At 39.4% G+C, this 22636-nt stretch overlaps 1 protein-coding gene across 2 annotated transcripts in view; it reads left to right on the top strand.

Moving 5' to 3' along the window:
- The first annotated feature begins 7846 nt into the window (after window positions 1-7846).
- Window positions 7847-22636, top strand: part of LOC109095922 (neuropilin-2-like) — a 77624-nt gene continuing 62834 nt past the window's right edge. Inside the window, exons 1-2 of one of the 2 annotated variants that reach the window (XM_042763415.1) lie at window positions 7847-8637; window positions 19234-19408. In XM_042763415.1, the coding sequence (XP_042619349.1) occupies window positions 8568-8637; window positions 19234-19408 (245 nt within the window). In that variant the 5' untranslated portion in view covers window positions 7847-8567. The remainder of the gene's footprint in view (window positions 8638-19233; window positions 19409-22636) is intronic. The other variant, XM_042763414.1, reaches the window with a different exon arrangement.

Raw genomic sequence — 22636 nt, forward strand, 5'->3', positions numbered from 1 at the left:
CATCATCATCTCCTGTTTTTTTCAGGCTCAAGCCCACACTAATGTCTCGCCATAAATCACTCCTTGAAGTCCAAAATCCGAAAGCTGATGAATGTTTAGATCCTCAATGTTACTTCACTAACTCTGTTTTCAAATAAAAAATTTAAAATAAAAAATTCAATCATTCTGTTTATCTTAAACAGTATTTCCTCAGTCCATTCCTTTTCCTGTCTTTATCCATTCTGTGTGTGTGCTCAGAGAACCATTGCACACTGCTCACTTTAAACAATACTGTTTAGTGATTCATTACTTTAAAGTGCCCTTTTATCATGCACTATCTTCTGTTGTCTTATTGTCTTCGGCAGTCTTTCTAACCCTCAGCAGAGAGTTCCTGTTCCACAGAATATAAGGCCTGTGGAACACTAAAGATTTCTTTAATAAAAAATTTAGCTCTAAAGCATAATAAAGGTTTATTCACGCTTACTTTTGGGGCTTTAGTGAGAATTGTATTTCTGTAAAGTAAAGGTTTATTTTAAAACTTGCTTTATTTATTTATTCCTGTTTTATACGTACACTTTTAAAATCCAAAATTCTACATAAACTTAATTTTCACTTATTTATTTCAGAGCATCTGTGAGTGAAATATGGTGTTTTTAATTTCCAAAAGTAAGAGTTACAGCAACATTTGGCAGAACCAATACAATCATATAAGAAATATCATATTTATTCCATTTGTTTTATTTTTGATGTGACTGTTAGAACTGACAAACTGTTTTGTAATCTGTCAGATATGCAGTCATGTAAAGCCTGCAGAAGAGAACAGGGTGAAACTCCATGTGTTTCAATTACATTTCCTTTTACTGCATCACATAAGACCAGAGAAAAATTACCCAACAGGAGAAAAATGCAGATGTGTGAATTTTTGTGTTCATTACTCAAATTAATTACTCAAACGGTGACTCGCTTCGATCGCACACACTGAAAACACAGCAGAAATGTCCTCACTGCATCACTCCGGCATTAACATGACATGCCATTTATTATGCAATCATATGATTACCGTCTCCATTTACACTGCATTGTTTTATGTGTTTACTTTGATTAATCAAATGTTTACAATCACAAGACTTCTTACTGGGAAAGTACAGATTTGCAAGCTTGCTGTGCCTGGGGTACAGCTGCAAATATTAATGTCAAACAGTAACGCACAATCATCAACTCCCCTCATTTATACTCATAACTCAAAGAATATATTACAAAAGTGCTGATATCAAAGCACTCTGTGGCTCATATATATAAGACTTTGCTGTCAAGGCTTTTTCTGCCCAAATAGCTTCACTCCATATTCCTCCAGCCAATGAAGTCTTAAGAGTCTGATAAGTTCCCCTTCCTCTTGCATAGGAACCTTAAAGTTTACCAATCAAACAATCAGATGTCTTTGTGTAACGACTCCAGATTGTGTTCACTGAGGTCTGCTTCTGATAAGACACAGAGGAGAAGACGTTCTACACTGAGGACAATCACCTATTTGTTCACCCTGATGGTTTCTGCTGGACTGGCATATTTACAGTAAACAACTGATAGACCTCAACACAGATGGGAATGTTAGTTCCAAGCATGTAATTAGAGAGAAACTCAATAGGCAAAAATGTGTTTGAGGGCCAAACATCTCATTCATGCTGAGTTGTAGATAAGCAGTGCTATTGGTGGCCACACTATGGACAGAGCAGAGTGAGAGGGAGGAGACCTCTGTATTTGATCAGTGTTCCTTCACATTCCCTGGCCTCGGTGCGTGCTTAGATCCCAATCAGCTCCATGGGATTCCACAGATGGCCTTATCAGTGTTAGAAACCCTAACCTCTGACCCTCAGGCTTATCAGTGACCAGTGTTGAGATGAGGGGAGAAACCCATCAGTGATTGCACTTACCCCAGGCATTTCAATTACAGCGTTTGTGTGAATATGGATTTCATGGCTCCAAGATAACTGCAGTTTTGAAGTTGTATAATTAAAGCTAAGATTAAAAAGTATACAACAATTACCTAGAGAGGCACTTAACCTGTTATTCCTGTTTTTTTGACAGCTCATTCAGTCCCTGCAAATAATTGCCTGCAGTTTATGTCATATATGTATGTGAGAGATGGACATATCCAGTTATTACAAAATGAAATCAAAAAGAGGAAATTGTGTTTACAGATATACAGCAGACTGCCGTTGTTACAGTATCCTAAAGGAATGAGCTTTGTGAAGATAATTAGAGACAACTGAATATCATTTGTCATTGTGATTCATCAGGTTTAGAAAATATATTGTTATTAATAAGGACATCTCTTGTTCCTCCTGTCTGCAGTGAATTGACTGAAATTCAGCAGGCTGTTTGTTGAAGCTGTGCTGAATTTAAGCCTTCCCATCATTTATTTGCTTTTGATTCAGCATAAACACATGCTATTGTTTAATTTGATTTAAGTGTTTTATCAATAGACTTTAATTCTCCTGTTCATTCCCTGATGCTGCCATGCTTTCATCTGTCTCCCTTGGCAGACATCTGCCCCCTCATGGTTCAAAGGTGAACTGCGCCAGATACTACTGTACTGTACACCAAAGCTGGATGGTTGTGCTGGTATAAGTTAGGATTTCCTGAATTCTGATAAAAATAACTGCATTGATTACATTATTTTCTGTGACTTCTTGAACATTAGACATTCTATAAACAGTACACCAATTAAATTCTGCCTTGTTTACAGGTTACAGTATTTGCAAGGACCAACACACACCACTTCTGCTCGTAAGTAGGTATCTGGTAGGAGTCTGGTTTAAATGAATGTGAGCGCATGGAGACGAAAAGGCCTTGTGGGAGTTGGATAGCTTTGTGGATAATGAGAACTACAGTTTCCTCCACCACTATTCTTCTGTATGAACCCCAGGACACCGCTTCAGCCTGCAGTGATAATCACGCCGGAGGCGGCCACAGCTGACACACAGCAGTAAATAGGGGAATAAAAGTCCGCTCCTGCAGACACCCGGACCTAAGATCTATAGTGTTCAGATTTAGGTTTACTGCACCCAGCACAACTTCTGTACACAAACAGGCAGATCAGAGAGCATAGATGTGTGATTACTGGATGTGGATGTTTGTGTGTGGGCACCGGGTGAAATAGAGAAGCAAATATAACTCAAAGAGTCGTCTGAACATGACTTGCTGATGGGCTGTGTGTTTGTCCCCAGTAAATAGGCAAAGCTATGTTTCAGCTGAGCCACATTAAAGAGTCACCCGTGTATATGTACTGCTGATATAATTATTTACTCTTCTTCTGTGCAAAGGTGAGTTTATTGAGGAGACCAAGGAGCGAGAATATCAATGAGTGTGCTTTTGTATGTGTATGGATGTTTTACACACTTAGAAAGAATGAGTAATATAAGGCTGTGATTTAGCTTTTTTACTTTGTAACAATTTGAATATGAATGTCTTTATCATGTATTGGGCATGAATGAATGAAACTGAAATTATTTTTAATTTTTATTTATTTATTTTTATTACATTTTTGCAGACAAAAAAAATAAACAAAAACATTTACAAAACAAAAAAAAAAATCACATAAAAAAAAAATAAGAAAACAAAACAAACAAACAAACAAAAAACACCCACAACCCTCCCCAAGGGTCAACATAGCAACACTAAGGAGAAAAAAATACAGTCTAGTCGAGTAGTCCCCTGATAAAAGTCTAAACAGAAGATTCAGAAGTCACAGTAAGGTTCTCAATAGTAGTAATCGGGCTCCCGATTTTGTAAAAGGATCCTTTGTAAGAGTGGCTTATTTTTTCAAGGAGGATGCATTGCAATACCTCTCGTATCCAATCCTCATGTGATGGTGGAGAGGCATGTTTCCATTTAAAGAGGATGACACACCTAGCCAACAAAGTGGTAAAGGCAATGACGCAGTGCACTGTAGATTGTGCAGCTAAAGCTGGGGGAAGCCCAAACAAGACATTCAATGCGTTTGGGACAATGGTGGTGTCCGATCAGTAGTCCATTAGCATCGGGCAAGATCAGAACATTATGAAGATGATCAGCTGGAGATTGTTTACATCTGTTGCAGACATCACTTCTGTTAGGAAATATTTTAGCCAGTTTAGCGTTACTAAAGTGAGCTCTGTGAAGGACTTTACATTGTATTAGAGCATGGCTAGCACAGATAGAAGAATGAATTGAACTAAGAATGTTCTTTCACTGGTCCTCAGATTTGTTGACACCTAAATCCTGCATATTGCTTTTCTAGTTTCATTTTTGGTCACAGTAAAATGGATCCATTAAAATGAGTGAACCTTGTGAGGGACATCATATTTGCTATTCATCTTCCATGCAAATAATTGTAGCTTCTCTGTGTTGATGCTCATATCCAGTAAACAGATTTGACTCTGGTTCCACTCTGGTTCTGCTTTAGGCCTGTGTGTAGGCTGTTTGACCCACTTTTGGTGTTTCTCCTCCAGGTTTGATGTGGGCAAGAGTGCTGGTGCCCGTTCCAGCTGTGGTACACTATTTAGCCCCAGGGCTTGCTTAGAAAGGGTAATTGGATCTGGGTGTTAATCTGTGCGATACATCTAGAGCAGTCCACTGTCCCACTGACAGTGAGAAACTCATTCAGGCATTTGACTGCTGCAGGAGTGTTTTGGCTGGCTTACCCTGTGAAATGCTGACTCGTACCAGACTGAGGATTCACATAACTCTGGCACTTAAATTCCTTTTTTGGCTACTTGTATTTTTTAGATTGATTTCAGGATTGTCGTCTTCATTTTTAAATGTCTTCTTGGTGCTAGCCCTACATACCTTAACAAATTATTGCAAAATATACTAAAGATAGATCACTGGGTTCATCCAACTGCTATTTGTATCTAAAACATGGCTAAACAGTAGAAAATCAGCATTTAGCCACTATGGTGCTATGCTTTGGAGCTCTGTCCCTGATGATTTCTGTTAAGATGTGTCAATTAACAAATTTTTAAGTATATGAAAGCACACTTTCAGATATATCGAAGAGGTCAAGGTTTAGCTTTACTTGATGGTTGCACCACTTGACAGTTTTGTGATTTCGAGGATTTCCTTAACTTAATTCAGTTCTCTTCATGTATTTCAAAATAATATATTACATATTTTGTTTAATTATTTTTATGAATAGACATGTTTTGTTCAAGTCATGTTGATTAACCTTAAGAAAACTTGTTTATTCATGACTTGATACTTTTATCATGATTTAAGTTAAATAAACATGCAAGAAAAATTGCAAAAATTGAAACATGCATGATTCATGGTGCAATAATTTTTTTTGTGCTTTTAACTTGATAGTTACACCAACTGACAGTTTTAATTTATTTTATTGTATTTTATTTATTTGTTTGTTTATTTATTCACTTTTTTTGTTTGTGAACATAAATATACGTATTTGTCTTCAGTAACCTTCTTCTTGTACTTTCTTCCTTCCAGACATAAAGCCAACAGTGGTAGATGTAAACAAGCAGATGTGTCAGCATTGGCTGCTTTTTGGCTCGAGCAGGACTTAAGCTCAGGGACTTTCCTCCCTGTATGGCCGTCAGGGACCTCAAAGCTCACACACACGCACACACACTCAACACTTCCCCCATGAGGCTAAGAGTGTGGATAGCCCCATGCACAGAGGCTTCACTGTTCTACAGAGATCTCCTCATGCTCAGCCTGGCATTAGCCAATAAGATGAACGATTTCAGGTCTACTGTGGGTCGAGGTGTGTGTGGACAGCACAATCCGGGCCTGTCAACACTTCAAAGGGAAGCTGTTATTTCACCCTGATCCAAGACCAGCCCTCACCTATACCCAAACTCTGACCTCATCCATGATAGGTGACACCACAGGACTGATCTGAAGACAGTGTAAAAGAGCAACCTTTATCAAGTACTGCTGTTGACAGTCCCAAGCCCCCAGGTCAAATAGTGCAATGGTCTCATGAGCTGAGAGATGGAGTCAGTACTCTCGGAGAGATAATACCACAGTGGTCTGTCAGTGAGGTCTTGAATAGGTCTTGAGGAGTGAATATGATTCTCAGAATTAACAGCTCACGCGTGGCACCACACATGACTAATCATCTGACTTCAATGAGACATGACCTGAAACTGACAAGGCATCAAAAGCTAAGAAAAACTTCCCCGTGCTTCCCCAGCTGCCTGCTGTCATTGTGTCGAGCGTGTGCAGAGTGTCCACAGGGTGGTTGAAGAAAGAGAAGTTTATTTTGGGATCTGCAGGATAATGCTGTGTCATTATAAAGCCACTGTAGTTAGTGGCGGATTGGGGGCCTCATTGGCCCTCTATATTGGGTGGATCTAAAGAGATCTGTGCTCAAGAACATATCTGAGAGTTTGGGCTCCTCGCATGGATGTCGAAGCTTTGATGTGCACAGTGTGGTTGGTGAGGTCTACTCTAGCCTTTCTTTCTAAACCCCAAACTCTTTCTGTACCTTAGTGTCTTATTTCTGTCTTCATATGTTTTTGAGTGCAGGGGGCCTAAATTAAAGGACTCTGGATGGACAGAGCCAGAGGGACATTGCTTTTCCCAAGTTCTGCTTTCTCTTCTCCTTTTCTCAGCGTCCCACACATCCTACCACAGACTTCTGCTTGTTGTTCTTATTTAACTGTGTGTGTGTGTGTGTGTGTGTGTGTGTGTGTGTGTGTGTGTGTGTGTGTGTGTGTGTGTGTGTTTTCAACAGTGCATCAGTCACAAGGAAAGAAAAACAGATGTTTTTAGTTTCTGTCAAACATCTTTCGTCATGGAATGTTTACCATTGGATTGTTCAGTTTCTTGTATTTTTGCTAAAAGTTTGACCCCTATAACCCTTGTTCATCTTACCTTGGCCTGCTGTCAAAACATTTGCATTAATCCAACCTTACTGCACATTGCATATTCCCTTACCTAATGCATGGCTCAACTCAGCATTTTCACTTTTCTGCCTAAAGTCAACTGGAGGGCGTCAAAACTGTTAGGTTTCTATCATCAATCATGTATCAAGCAGTCAAACATAATGGCAGCTTATACATAATTATCATAATTATCCTTCTTTTGTTCCCTTGTGTTATTGCTAAATCTTGGTCAATGATGTGACACTTTTTTTGTTTGTCTGGATCTATTTCAGACCTCTTCTATTTCGGATTTTGTGGGATAATTTAAAAAGTGTCTAGGTGGTGCAACTGTACAGAGAAAAAAATAACTAAAATAATCCTCCTCAGTTTTTTATATATAATATTAGAATAAAATATCTATATATAATATATATATATTATATATCCTATATATATTATATATATATATATATATATTATATTATAAAATCAGTGTGGTGAAACCAACAAAAAAACTTTTGTTCACCAAAATCAGTGTGGTGAAACCAACATGAAGGAAGCCATTTTATAAACAATGACAATATCACTTACTAGGGCTTTACTTTATTTTTAAGGCATATTTTGTTATGGTCAAATGGAGTAACCACTCTAAAAATGTCTTAATATACATTAAAAAATGTGATTCTTGCCTAATTAAATTTAGTTTTTACTAAAATAATTTTTACTAAAATAGGTTTACTCAAATAGGGATGTAGTTCAGTACTAGTATTATGTATTTATTTTTACATGACGGTTGTTTGAAATAATTTTTTTTCAAAAACTGCATAAAACCAAAACGAATACAATGATTTCTTTTCTAAGAACTTGGCACATATGACTTAAACTAGACTTTTAAAGGATTATATCATTTTGGACATTATTATTGGTCAAAGACCCATTGTTAGCAGCATACATCGTCCACTTGAAGAAACTCTCCAAACCAGCCTGTGGTTTCGCACAGCCACGAGCGTTTGACGAGCCCGTGTGGCTGTGGGCGCTTGTGTTTCTCTCGCTCGCCTTTTTATAGCGTAACTGTGGGACTAGTGGCTGGTCTTTAATCAGAGACTGGAGAGGCGGGCCGAGGTGCTGACTGTAATGCGATAGCTGCGCCCGTCCTTAATGCTATTACATCCACATGCGGCTGCCGCGCAAGACTCAGCGCTCAAACGCAGAGACGCGCAGTGCCACAGAGACAGCGCGCGGAGTATCTCTATCACAAGACTTCAGTCACGGACCCTCTGCACAGAAGACCTTATCCGAACTGCCCTTTTCTGACAGTTTTCCGCCGTGGCAGTGTTTCCCATTCGAGAGCGTTTGGTGGTGGATTCTGTGGGGACGAGACCGGGAAAACACTTCATGTCAGTTGGATTTGAAGGCGAGAGAACGCGCCGCTCACCTCACTCACTGCTATATCTCGAGGAAATCAAGCCCAAATATGTTTTCGGTCTGAAAGAGAAAGTTGTTTAGTTTTATTCAGCCGTTTTATTTCGTTGCTTTTGCTTAGGATATAACTGGAGATGTTAAACAGCCAAGTCTGGGTTGAATTTACGCATCCAGCATTTTGAAGCACATTGAGACTCAAGACTCAGTGGATAGATACATCATCAGTGGACAAGAACATTTTCAAAGAATATCACAAGAACTTCAGCATTTCCTCTGCACGCACTGGGTGAACATCACCCAGAAAAGATGGATTTATTCACAAAGCTCTGTGGATCTTTACTTGTCTTGTGTGTGGCATTAGTTTATGGAGAGGAGGGTAAGTTTTTTCTTGTTTTGCCATTTGTTTTTATCTGAATGAGTATAGGTTTCCATTTTACACGTATGCTATTATGTCATATTGTACACCGCAACCACATTATTGCTATATTTCAGTTTCGATGCCATTTTTTGGGTATTTGTATTGAATTCTGCTTAGGTTTGTTATCGTACCTTACAACTGACAGACAAAACGGACCTTTTTCAATAGCCTACTTATCTTAAAAAGAGAGAGAGAGAGAGAAAGCGGGGGAAAAGAGAGTAAAAACAGAAAACAAAATCAAAACGGCAGCACTAAGATGTTGAGCCTCTCAGAAGGTTTTAGTGTGATGGGTGAAAGCTCACCTCGTGCGCTGGCCGTCTCCTGACCGCTGGAGGTGACGCGCGCTCGGAATGAGCTCCGACAAACGCCGCGCTACACACTGGACTCCACAGCGCGTCTTCACGACACTACTCTGTGTTTGTTTGTTTATTTATTTAGCTGTGTAATACAGGTCATTCTTTTTTTTTTTTTTTTCATAAATGTGATAAATAAGTAGATGTATTTTCCTCACAAACGCATAAACTCTAGAGTAAATTACGCAGCAGATTCTCTTCATGCCACGAACGGGATCCTAAATTAGGCCGCTTATCGCTTAACCCCTAAACACGTCACATATGTATTATTGACCTACGAAGTCGTAACCCATCATGTACGGTGTTTTTCCAGTCATAGTGTTCTCGTGTCATGGTTACTTTATTCTTGACGACTGTATTTGTGCAGCCGCGGGCACATAAGCACCTCCACCGACTCTCATGGAGAATGTCAGCGGAAATACAGAATTTATAGGCGATATGTTATCTAAGTATGTGTGCACATAATTATGTGTATGATTAGAATTTGTATTTTTCATATTTTAATAGCTTTTATTTGACATTTACACTCCTCGCTGGTGTTTCTTTGAAAGACAGATTTTGCATTCAAACTATCTTTAGCGAGTTTTATTAACCTACCTGACTGATAAAACTCACTTCAACTACTGATACATTGAAATATATTTAAGGTAAACCTTTAAAAAGTCCTGTAAAGGTAACATATTTTCACAAATCAGAAGAAAAAAAATCCAGAATTACATTATTAACCTCAAAATTTGGCCTTTATGAATTAATAGGCATACGTGTAAAATAACTTTGCTTTCACAGAGTCGACGTGTTATCTTGCTTGAATCTCTTTCGGGTGAAAACTAATGCCAAATAGTTTGAAGGGGATTTTTAAACGGGGATTTTTGCTGTTGTAGTTTACGCTTTTGCGTGTAATATTACGTATCACGCGATCATTTATGTCTCAAATATTTATATATTACTCGTTTTTTTTTTTTTTTTTTTTTTGTGCATGTTGTTATATTCTACTGTAAATATAACAATATGCAATTGCAATCAGCCTCACAAAATAGATACTTTTTCTTTAATATTACTAAGTATTATGCAAATACATAGTAACATGAACACTACAATATAAATTGAGTCATTTTTCTGTCGGACCAAATGAGATAACCTACTTATTAGATGATTAGTTCACTCAAAAATAAATATTGTGTCGGCATTTACTCACATTGTTTCAAACAGCCTTCTGTGGAACACAAAAGGAGATGTTATGTAGAACTGTAGGGAATGACAGTCTCAGTCACCATTTACTTCTGTTGCATCTTTATTCCATACAATGAAAGTGAATGGAGACTGCTAAAGTGTCCTTTTGTGTTTCATGGAAGAAAGTCATTAGGGTGAATACATTAAGACAGAAGTGTATTTTTTTTGTGTGAACTATTCCTTTTAAGCTTTTGTTAGGTCTCTTTTAACATTTTTTCCTCCAGTAAAGTTCTTTTGGACTAGCATTAGCTATACTTTCCAACCAAATGTCGATGGCAGTGCTGCCAGACCCAGCAGATCTGTGTTGGGATCTGCACCTGATCCAAGAGAGAGCTCTCCACAGGGGTCCTTCTAAAAGCCCCGCTATCTTTCCAACACAACAACAGTGCCTTAATTAGTCCTGTTAAGCTTCAGATGGTCTGAATCAGATGGATGAATGGTTTTGAGAGAGAGAGAATGGCTTAACCATCTACTGCTGGGACACGAAGCCTTGCTGAAGTGAGCTGGACTCAGCAGCTGATGAAGCACACGCTAAACGATAGGGGGCTGAAGCCTCTTGTTCTAGTGCAGATAGAATGTAATAAGACAGAACAGCGGAGCTTTAAGTGTCTCATCACTGCGATTAAGTATCAGCTATTCATCAGCAGACGTTCACTCAGTGAAAATGAGAAACCTTATTGACTTTCGCCAGTCAGCTGCTGATATTTTCCAGCTCCTCTCCCGTGGCGGCGGTTATGGCTGCTGAGCAGATGAGCCGTGTGTGGTAGCATGCGGATGCGTGTGAGTCTACACGTTTGAGCCTGAAAAACAGCATGTCAGGATGCTTTTCCATATTTTCCCATTGTATCTACTGGTACGAGCGCAAAGAGCATGTTGTTGGCAAAGCCTTGGCCACCTGTGCCTGGAGGCAACGCTGCGATTGATTACATGCTTATGCAGCTGTGCAGATACACCTGACCACCTGCAGATCCCCAATACGCTCCAGAGAAACTGCAGCAACCGAAGCAAACTCCATAGGTAGCCGCTTTGAAATCCCAGTTTAGCACACATCAGTATCCTGACAGAGGCCGTGGTGTGTCATGCCAAATTTCCTAGGGAATATGAGCTTATGGAGTGAATAGGATCTCTTTAAAGTTTCATCGGATCCCTGCTAAGCCCATTTGTCATCTTCGTTTTCTGCTGTTTGGTAACCTCGAGCTTATTTCCTTTTCCATGCGCACATCTTTGGTTTTATAGGCGATTGGTTCTGAGTTTCGCTTTTGAGTTGTTCATCCAGCTATTAATGTGAGTCACCTGCTTTTAGTCTGTTACAGCTTCACTTTCTATGTGTGTGTGTGTGTAGCGTTAAGTTTCGTCCGGCAGCACCTCCTCTGAGCCCTTTATACTGTTGATGCAGATGAAAGGCAGATGTGGACTTCTGGCAACGTCTTTGTGTGTGTTTAAGGTACTCTGTGTACTACAATCCACTGTTCTAACACTGAGTTTGATACCAGTGCCACAGATGAGACCAGCGGGGTGCTTTCCATGTCTAATCTCTTCAGATTATATATTTATCACAGAGTCTTTTGCAGAAAAACGTTCCTTTTGAATAAGTTACAGTCACATTTCACTTGCAAAAAAGGTCCATTGGCCATTGTTAACAATGTAGTGATTTCTGAAGCACAGCTCACACAGAAGTCACTTTCAAACCAAGCAGCTGTCTGTTGGTTGCTGTGGCGAATTCACATGAACAACTTGAATATGAGCAAAATCTGCCCTCATGTGAAACTCCCAATCACACAGATTCCTGTTGGACTGACTTGATTTGCCCTCAAAATTCTGCAGACAAAAAGTAAATGTAATCTCAACTGTAAAGTTTCTTGATCAGCAACCCATGAACTGCAGAGTTTAAACAGAAACAAATTCTTCAGTTTGAATGATGGGCCAATTAGTTTCACATAAGTTTTTGCAATTTATAATCAGTTTGAACTGATAAACACACTGGATCTCCACCAACAATGGCCATTATGTAAATCACTGCAGTTTGTTGTCATGTTTGCGCACTGCACTGTTTTCTTCTCTTTTCCGTCTCATGTAATGGGTAATATTAGCACTCCCTCAGCAAAAAATGGGCCTGTAAAATAGCTTAAAGAAGGTCAGATATTTGTATTCGCGCCAGCAAATGCGCCGGCACTCGTTCACTCACTCTCGTGTGGCAGGCGCTGGAAAAGTGCTGAAACAGTGCTATTGGGATGAAATTCAAAACAAGCAAGAAACCCATAAATAATGCAGCTCCATTCTCGTTCCCCCACCCACCTGCTCAGCACCATTTACAGTTACTTATGGCCCTAAAGCGAGGGGGCCGACGGCAGACCTACCCACCAGCAGCATCCTCAATCCTGCAGGAAGTGAGGCGGAGAGAGATGTCTCGTATCTGAAGAGAGGAGAGGAGCAGGGTTGTGAGAACTGACAAAGTGCCGACACCGGAAGCCCTGACAGGATGAGATCTGTGGCCGTTGTTGTGTGTAGTCCGCAGAACACAGTTGTGCCGAATAGTGAGCATTCGTGTGCTGAGTCTTATGCTAAGTGAGGATGGAAGATACTATTGATTTGCCCAAGCAATTGATTGGTTCAGCCAAGATTTGCTTTTGTGAATCGTAGGAGCTCTGTTAGTATAGGCTATTCAGTTTCTATTGAACAGTGTGATGTTTTGCTGTAGTGTGGGAAGGCTGTTGCTATGAGCCCAACATTTAACAGTTTATCAATTATTGATCCAAATAATACAGGTCAGTTTCCAGGTGTACACAGTAATTTTTTTTGTTTGTTGCACTGGCTGGTTAGTCTGTTGTCTTAGACTTACTGTACATTGACACATAATGGTGTGGATGTAGAATTTAAAATAATGTTTTTGGTTAATGATGGCATTTTAGAAATTTTTGAGATCTATTTGTAGATTCAGTTCCTACTGAACAGTGTGATGTTATTTGGCGTGCTGACACTGTGAGTACAACTTTGGACAGTTTATCATTTATTGATCCAATTAGGTAATTTTACAGTTGCGCACAGTAATTTTTTTTGTTGCACTGGCTGGTAAGGCAGTTGCATTGGACTTATACTGACATCTAGAGGTGTGGATGTAGGATTTGCGCATTGTTGATGCAATTTTAGAAATGCGCTAAATGTGCATTATTAGGGCCCGAGCACTGATGGTGTGAGGACCCTATTGTATCTGCTTTGTTTCTTCTTCTTCTTCTTCTTCTTCTTCATCTTCTTCTTCTTCTTCTTCTCCAAAATGAATTGCATTTTTGAGGGCCTAAACATGCTCGAAAACTCCTGAAACTTTGCACACGCGTCAGACCTGGTGAAAATTTACGTCTGATATAGGTTTCAGAAGAGGGTGTGGCAAAATGGCTCGACAGCGCCATCTATCCTAAAAAAATCAACAGCCCTCCCGCTGTTTTTCACGTACATGCACGAAAATTGGCACACATATGTAAAGCATCAGTACCTACAAAAAAGACTCTTGGAGCAATATCCGAAACCCAACAGGAAGTCGGTTATTTTTAATTTTATGAGCAAATTTTGCATCATTTTTGTCATTTGCATCCCTTGTATTTTAACGAACTCCTCCTAGAGATTTATTCAGATCAACACCAAATTTGGTATGCCTAATCTAAAGGCCTTTGCGATGTTAAATTGCGAAGATCTTGAGGTTTCGTTGAAGGGCTTGTCCGTGGCGGCCTGACGAATTTCGATGATTCGCCATGAAAAATGAAGTTGCTATAACTCAGACATACAATGTCCAATCTGCCCCAAACTTCACATGTTTGATAAGACTCCTGACCGGAACAGATCGACATGCCCATATTCAGTTATAGTCATAGCGCCACCTATTGGCAACAGGAAGTGACATATTTTACGCTGTGACAAACCACTCCAAGAAATTGAATGACAACAAATAGTTTTTTTCAGTCAGTCTAATCTAAAGGCCTGTGTGATGTTAAATTGTGAAGATCTTGAGTTTTCGTTAAAGGGCGTGTCCATGGCGCAGTGACAAAGTTTGATGTCTCGCCATGGGAATAAATGTTGTTGTAACTCAGGCATAAAATGTCCGATCTTGCCCAAACTTCTCATGTTTGATAAGAGTCCTGGCCTGAACACATCTGAAGGTCAATATTCAATTGGGTGTGGCAAAATGCCTCGATAGCGCCACCTATACAATTTCAACGGAGTGTGCCTCGAGCTACGTTTCACGTACATGTACAAAAACTGGTACACACATGTAACACACCAATACGTACAAAAAAGTCTCTTGGTATGAAATTCGAATCCCAACAGGAAGTCAGTTATTTTGAATTTTCTCTGCAAAATTTGTGTCGTTTTTGCCATTTTCAGGGGTTGTACTTTAACGAACTCCTCCTAGAGATTTATTCAGATCAACACCAAACTTTGTCAGTGTAATCTAAAGGCCTTTGCGGTGTTAAATTGCGAAGATCCTGAGGTTTCGTTTAAGGGCGTGTCTGTGGCGGCCTTACAAATTTCAATGTTTCGCCATGAGAAAGGAAGTTGCTATAACTCAGACATACAATGTCCAATCTGCCCCAAACTTCACATGTTTGAGAAGACTCCTGACCTGAATATATCTACATGCCAATATTCAGATATCGCTATAGCGCCACCTGCTGGCAAACAGGAAGTGACATGTTTTACGCCGTAACAAACTACTCCTAGAAATTTTATGACATTTTATAATTTTTTTTGGTCAGTCTAATCTAAAGGCCTTTGCGATGTTAAATTGTGAACATCTTGAGGTTTCATTAAAGGGTGATGCCATGGCGCTGTGACAAAGTTCGATGTCTCGCCATGGGAATAGAAGTTGTTGTAACTCAGGCATAAGATGTCCGATCTTCCCCAAACTTCACATGTTCGAAAAAGAGTCTTGGCCTGAACACATCTGAAGGTCGTTATTCCACTATAATCATAGCGCCACCTGCTGACAACAAAAAATGGCTTGTTTTCACTAACTTAAACATGCAATCTCCAATCTGCACCAAACTTCAAATATTTGATAAGAGTCATGGCCTGAAGATATCTAAAGGCCAATGTTCAGTTATAATCATATCGCCACCTGTTGGCAATAGGACACAACATGCTTTATACTAACTCAAACATTCCATGTTCAATCTGCATTAAATTTCATATGCTTGATAAAAGTGCTGGACTGAAGAAATCTACATGACAAAATCCAGTTATAGTCATAGCGCCACCAGCTGGCAGCAGGAAGATTGGCACATATAAATGACTTTGACATATTCCTCTTATATTTACCACATTAAAAGCATATTTCTCGCCGTTCACTGTTTTACAAAAGCCACCCGGTGGTGGTGAGCCTGGGTGCGAGGGCCCGTTCATCGCGTTCATTTTTGTTATTTTAAAATATTTTTTAATGTTTAATTATTGGGGATTACATTGTGAACTCAAAATGTCTGGCCATAAGGTGATCTGTTCCATATAAAATTAAAAAAGCTTTTATTAGCTTTTATTATTAATCTTGTGTGAGTGGACATGATATTAAACACAAGAAGCGTTCATTTATGTATGTTTTTTTAAAGCTTTTAAGTTGAGCACTTTTAAAAAGTTCAGGGAACAAAATCTTGTTTAATGTTTTTAGCAACGTTTCCATTCCCCAACACATAACTTTCATCTGTACTTGGTGTACAGCAAATCATCCACAGCCAAAGTCAATCACACACACACACACACACATACACACTGGGTGTTGACTCTGGCCCATTCGCCAGGGCTGCATACTGCTGTGATAGCATGTGGCAGAGACTGTAGATGGATAGACTCCTTTAGCAGTACAGACACAATAATTCATGAGGCCACCACACACAGCAACATAACACTACTGCAGTATCTGTCGCTCTCTCTGCTCTGAGCGGAAATTAATCTCTGCACTGTCAGACTGGTTCTGTTGAGGCCCAGAGCTTAGGGAGGAAGAACACCTCCTAATGAGGCCCGTCAGCCTGTCGACCCTCCTTTCTGCAAGCACACACATACACAAACAAATCGACCTTGAACGTATGAGAAAGTGATGATGCTGGGATTGTTCAGATGCATCCTACAGGAATGTGTTTAGTGCAAAACTACATATTTCCAAATTCAAGTAGTCAGTGGGTTGCCTGAACGACTAGTCAGAATGTTTCAGGTTGATGAGATGTATTTACGTAAAGATACACTGTTGTTTTGGAAAACAGCTGGACGGAGCACAACAGCATGAAACAGAACACAGGGGTCTCAAGATGCATTTTAAAACTTGGGCTATTTTTAATTTGACATGCTGTCTTAAAAATGCAGTGCTAGTGATGGGACACTCGGAAACAGCATGAGAGCCGACACAACTGACAAAGACGGCCATCTGCATGTGTGTGTCTGTAGCAGTGGTGCTTTAGAAAGGAAGAATCTAAAGATTTTTCCGAGATGTTTTTTTTTTCTTTCATACAAATGGTTTAGGTTTAACAGCTAAAGTACATCACCATTGAAAATACAAATCTATCAAATATAAAAAAATACAAATATCAAGCACCACCATTAAAAAATTAAAACTATTAAAAAATGTATAACTTTAAGAATATTTTCTGTTTAAAAAAAATATTTATACCAAATGTAACCATATAAATAATAATATAAATATTTTAATATTTTTAAAAAAGTAGTCTATATAAATTGGTCTATCAGAAATTTAATTAGTTTGGACCAATCTCTAATATAAAACATTGCACATGTAAGAAAATGATTAAATTCAGCTTTTGTTTGTCTATTTGGTACTAAGGTTGCCTTTTGAGGCAAGATGCGTTATTTTTTCATGATTGGTGGTGCTTTTGGTTTTAAATCCAGTTCAGCACTGTATACCACCATTTTCGTCATAACCTTTCAAATGTCACCACCTGAAATTCTTTTGTTGCGATCACCTGATTTCATCGCCCTGTTCAATATTTGATGAGGCACTGTGGTAGAGGTGAGTGGTCTGCTGGTTTCAGAATTAGGATGCATTTTGCCTGGTTTAGTTGCAGCGTCCTTTGAAAGCAGTGTAAATCTGGAAGGTATGTAGAGGTCGCATCCTATCACATCAATCTTGTTTTCCTACGGTGAGAAAGTCAGTGACTGAGTGTGAGAGATCAAGTGTGCAATACAGATGAGTTGTAATTGTTCACAGAAAGTTCTGTGGAAACCAGCCACAGACCTCAAACTATCAATCAAAGCTCTCACTTCCTCTGAACTCCTTCCCAGCGTCCCCACTGGGCCACTATGTGTGACGCTAGAACATCAGCTCTGTGCATGTTGGTTGTGGTGTATTTATCGTGAATTTCAAGTAACAGCAGCAAAGTGCGTGCAGTATGTCCATCCTAGCTGGGCCACTGCTGGTGTACGACAAGCAGGACCACACGGAATCCACCACCACAGAATTCCACAGAGTCCCACAGAATTGGAAGGCCTGTGATCTGCTGAGTTCTACACATTTGGGTGACACTGCTTTCAACTAGCCTGGGTGATATATCTAACGATATGATCATGCGCATCTAGTCAGTAAATCTGGTTCCTTGATTAGCGCTAAATCGCCATCACCTGCTTTCAAATGGAGCGGCATTTAATAGACAGAGCCGTAGATCACTGACAAGGTACGCAATATCGCGTTCATTATCCCAGATGAATCGCCTTCGATAATGAACGCGATGTTGCGTACCTTGTCAGTGATCTACGGCTCTGTCTATTAAATGCCGCTCCATTTGAAAGCAGGTGATGGCGATTTAGCGGTAATCAAGGAACCGGATTTACTGACTAGATTCTCATTAACATATACAAATAAATATCTCCAACCCCTACTTTCAACTGCTATTTTGACTGTAGTGCTCTCTGTTTAAATAAAGTTTTATTTTTAAAGGAACAGTTGAAGGAACAATTTTATTGTTTACTCGACCACAAGTCATTTCAAGCCTGTATGACTTTATGATGTCTGCAGAAACCAAAGAAGGTGCTCTGAAGAATGTTTCAAATGCTTTTGTCCAAAACATCATTGTATCTTTGTATCATCAAGAACAGTTCAAGAAACATTCTTCAAAATATCTTATTTAGGCAAGTTCCTGAAGCCATCCTGAATCATTCCGTGCTTCCACACCTTAAAACATTTATACACTGCCTCTCCTCAAACGTGTGTTCAGTGCACGCTGACATCATATCGCTCTAGCCGAGGTTAAACAGCTGTGCTTCAATACTATGATCAGAGCAATAATGAATGAGAGCCATATCAATTATTTGAGCTGTGGGAGCTGAGGGCTTGTTCAGGAAGAGAATGGTAAACACAGGCAGGGGAGAAAGAGAATGAGTGCACTATCTCTGCGCTTTCCACACAGAAAGGCATCTTTGTGAATGATCACTGTGCTCCTTGCAGCATTGGGCTGACCTCTGACCTCATTCAGACACACTTCCTGTCACTGAATAGCTTGTCATGTGTGATAGAGTGGTTTTTATTTTGAAGATTGTGCCCTAATGTTTGCAGATTGCTTGTCAGTGATATAGTTGTATACCAGATGACAGCTGGGACAAGCACGTTTGACACTGGACACAGCAGATTCTTTGATTTCCCAGTTTGTGTTGATTCGTATTAAACATCGGGACACAGAACAAAAGCCTTTAGTTGCGAAGTCATGACTGCTTCACTTATTGACTAGCAGAGGTCAGCTTTTTCCTTTCACTCAATTAGAATCGTTTGTGTCATATTGACTCATGTGTACTGAATCACTTCAATCAGCTGAAAAATGGCCATTGAGTCTCATCTAAATGAACTGGTTTGAAGTCCAATATTTTATTTAATATGATTCAGTTAATATAAATACACTAGGTTTTTCCAACTGATGTGATCAGACATGTTGAGAGGACAGTTGAAAAATTTGAGTGAAGTTGAATCATATTTCATCTCTCATCTTCACAGAGCCATGTGGTGGACATTTGGATGCCAGTGACGCAGGATACATCACCACACCCGGTTACCCGCTGGAGTACCCACCCCACCAGAACTGTCGATGGGTGATCACGGCACCCGAACCGTCCCAGCGTATCGTCCTAAACTTCAACCCGCACTTTGAGCTGGAGAAACTGGACTGCAGGTGAGCAGAAAAGGTTCTGAGGCTACATTTAGCTGAAGATTGATTATGAAGCTCTATGTAGAAATAAACTATATATTCATAACCATATGATGAGGAAGAAATGGAAATAAAGAGGAGTATATCAAAGCTGACAAGTCTGTATTTCATACACCCAAGAGGCGACAAGGCAATCATGTTTACTTTCTTTTATATAATGAATAGTATTTTATTCATTCTGCTGCTTAATATGCTGCTTTAAAAAATGAGTTGATTCGGAAAAGACTGCTGATGTATCTTGCCTAGTGATTATTGGAGCCTTCCTGTGATGCCCTGCTGAGTCTGGCTCTAATCGACATTACACACACTCTGTTCACTTTAATTAAATATCCAATAAACAAAGCTTTGACACACATTTCTGGGAATCATGAAAACGTGCAGGCTTGAGCTCTGTATGTGTTTCACCAGCAGCTGTGCCGACTCCTCCCTCTATTGGACAGCAGCAGAAATGCACGGAACTTGGTCAGGATTATAACGCTGCATTGAGTTTCACTGTATTTGCACAGTTTGGGTGGATTTGTTTTAAAGCGTGATTCGTAAAGTGGGATGAATTTGAGGGGAATTAGCAGTCGCAAGTGAAGACTTTGACATTCATGAGTCATGTTTTACAAACCCTTCTCGGCAGAGCCACAAAGCCTGTCACAACCTGCCACTTCCAGCTCTCTCACTCTTCTCACTGAATATTGCCCTTTGTCCTTTTGCCATTTATTAACATTTTGGAACTATTAATTATAAATAGAAGTGTTTTTAAAGAGAGATTTATGGAATGGCTTTTGACATTCCTTTGTTGAAATTGGAGCATTAACTTTTCAGAAGCTTTTGTTGAAAGTGTCTTCATTGAGCACTTCCAGTGAGCACAGCATCAGATAGAGAGAGAGAGAGATCAAAAGACAGAGACAGGAAAGTCTGATATGTGTTTCATTCCAGCACTTTGCTTACTCCTTAGTGGTTTGTGCACGGGATAGTACTGTTGTTATTTTCGTCTCTCGTTCTCCCTCCACCCTTGGCTTGATTGACAGAAGATGCGGCAAGTTCCATTACATCACACATCCTTTTCCGTGCTTTCCTCCCGCAGGGGATTTCTTTGCATGTCCATTAGTAAACAGAACTCCATATTGAATCAGACACATTGCTACCTTTGGAAAAGAGGAAAGTGGACGGTTTCCCAGTAGTTCTCAGGTTAACACAACAAGTTCTAAGACTTAAAACAGATGTCTCTTTTTTAACCTTCTGTCTTCGCTTCCATCTGCTGCTCTGCTACAAATGTTCAGTCAAAATTTTTATGTCTTTTGTAGACAATGTGAGCGGAGTTTATGTGTGCCAAAGTAGATACTAGGGAGTTGTGGGTGGTTACCAGGGTGTCGTTATGTGGTTGCTAAGGTATTCTGAGTGGTTTATAGCACGTTGCCGTCTGATTGCTATGTTGGTTGTGTTAGTTATTATGAACTAACATTTTTATAATGTGTATTAATCTATGTTAATGTTTAAATTATTAAAAATATGCTTTTGTTAAATATAAATAGAAACATAAATTATATTATATGCAATTAAATATAATATCAATTTATTATATACTAAAATAAATTGTTATATTTAATTATATTTAAATATATAAAAATATATTTAAAATGTATATTTTTACTTGTTTTTACAAGTTATTGTAAAGTGTTATTTTAAGCTGATCATCATCCTGACCCTGTTCTCTACCTCTCTGTCTCTCTCTGAAGCCCTGTGTCCATTTAAACCACATAAAGGTTATTAAGTATGGTTATTTACAGCCTAGGATTTCAGTGTAGTACACAAAGATGATGAAATCAACTGTTAAGCCTGATCTGTAGGCCTCATAAATTCACACATTATACATCAGTCTCTTCTGTTTAACTTAAAGCCAGACTCCTCTCGGTTAAAATCATCATCCTAGGTCTTTTGTTTCTTTAAACTCCCTTTAAACTTGTTCCCTGCTGTTTTTTTCTAGCGATTATTGCCAGGCAGATGAATTAAGGACAAAGTTGGGATTGTTGAGTTCTGTTGGGGAGTTGAAAATGCCTAGTAAACACAAGCACTTCTTTAATAAGTCATAAAATGATCAATCCATTAACATGCTTAAACACAGCCCCCTCTGATTCTCGCATTAGCTTTGCAAGACAAAACTGTCACACAGCTCACATATTTGTGAAGCGGACAGATCATTTTATTGTGGTGTCGGGACTTACAGACGCAGGGCAGGGTGGAGTGAAACGGACTTTAACATTTTAACATTTGATCATTTCTGATGAACATTTAATAACAGCTCTTATTATGGGTGGGTGCGGTGTTAGGGCTGTATGTATCATAAGCTCTCACCCTTCACACATATTGTGGTATAGACACTTTGGGAAGGCTATTAATTTGATCTATGTTGATCCCGAGGTAGTTACAGCTCAGTATCTTTCCATTTGATACCAAACTGGCTTAATTTATTTAACCTGAAGTGTTTTCCCTGTCAGATATGATTATGCAGCTCAGGGATCATATCCAGGAATCGTTTATATGCACACATGCTGAAAACTGGCTGTGCTACAAGGTTTCTCGTTTGACCTCATGAAGTTTAGTCTGCTCATCTGCCACCACACCCCTATGTTTCATCTTTCAACTCATTTCTTCTTCAACTCTATCATAATCTCCCTTTTTCGTCCAATCCTTGGTCTGTAATTCTCACTCCTCCTCCACCCATTTCAAAAGATAGCTCTTATATGAATTTCCATACTGGTCTAGGCTGGTTTGGTGCTGGATAATCAGTTTAAACATTGGTTGGATCAAAGTTGGTTTACAAACATTGTTTTTCTAGTAAAGCTATTCGACTGAGTACTGGTTAGTCTAGTTAAAAAGCCTGGTACATGCAAAACACAATGAGATCCACTGATGTGGGTTTCTCTCTCCTTTCATTTACCGCTCACTTGTTCCCTCTTTCTTTCTCCCCATACATAGTGTCTGATTAAAATGACTCATCTCCCAAGGCACAGCCCATTCTCAGCATTGCTTTATTCCACATTCCCTGTTCAGCTCTCTCTCTCTAATCACACATACAGTAGATGAAGTAAACAGTGTTGATAGTCCAGCCACACTGTCACTGCAAACACTTCCTCCACGGATTTTCCAGTCCTCTGCAGGGACTGAAGGTGGGCTCTCAAACAGTTCTTATTAAAGCAAAGG

This window comes from Cyprinus carpio, chromosome A9 (genome assembly GCF_018340385.1).
Source record: "Cyprinus carpio isolate SPL01 chromosome A9, ASM1834038v1, whole genome shotgun sequence".
Taxonomy (NCBI): domain Eukaryota; kingdom Metazoa; phylum Chordata; class Actinopteri; order Cypriniformes; family Cyprinidae; genus Cyprinus; species Cyprinus carpio.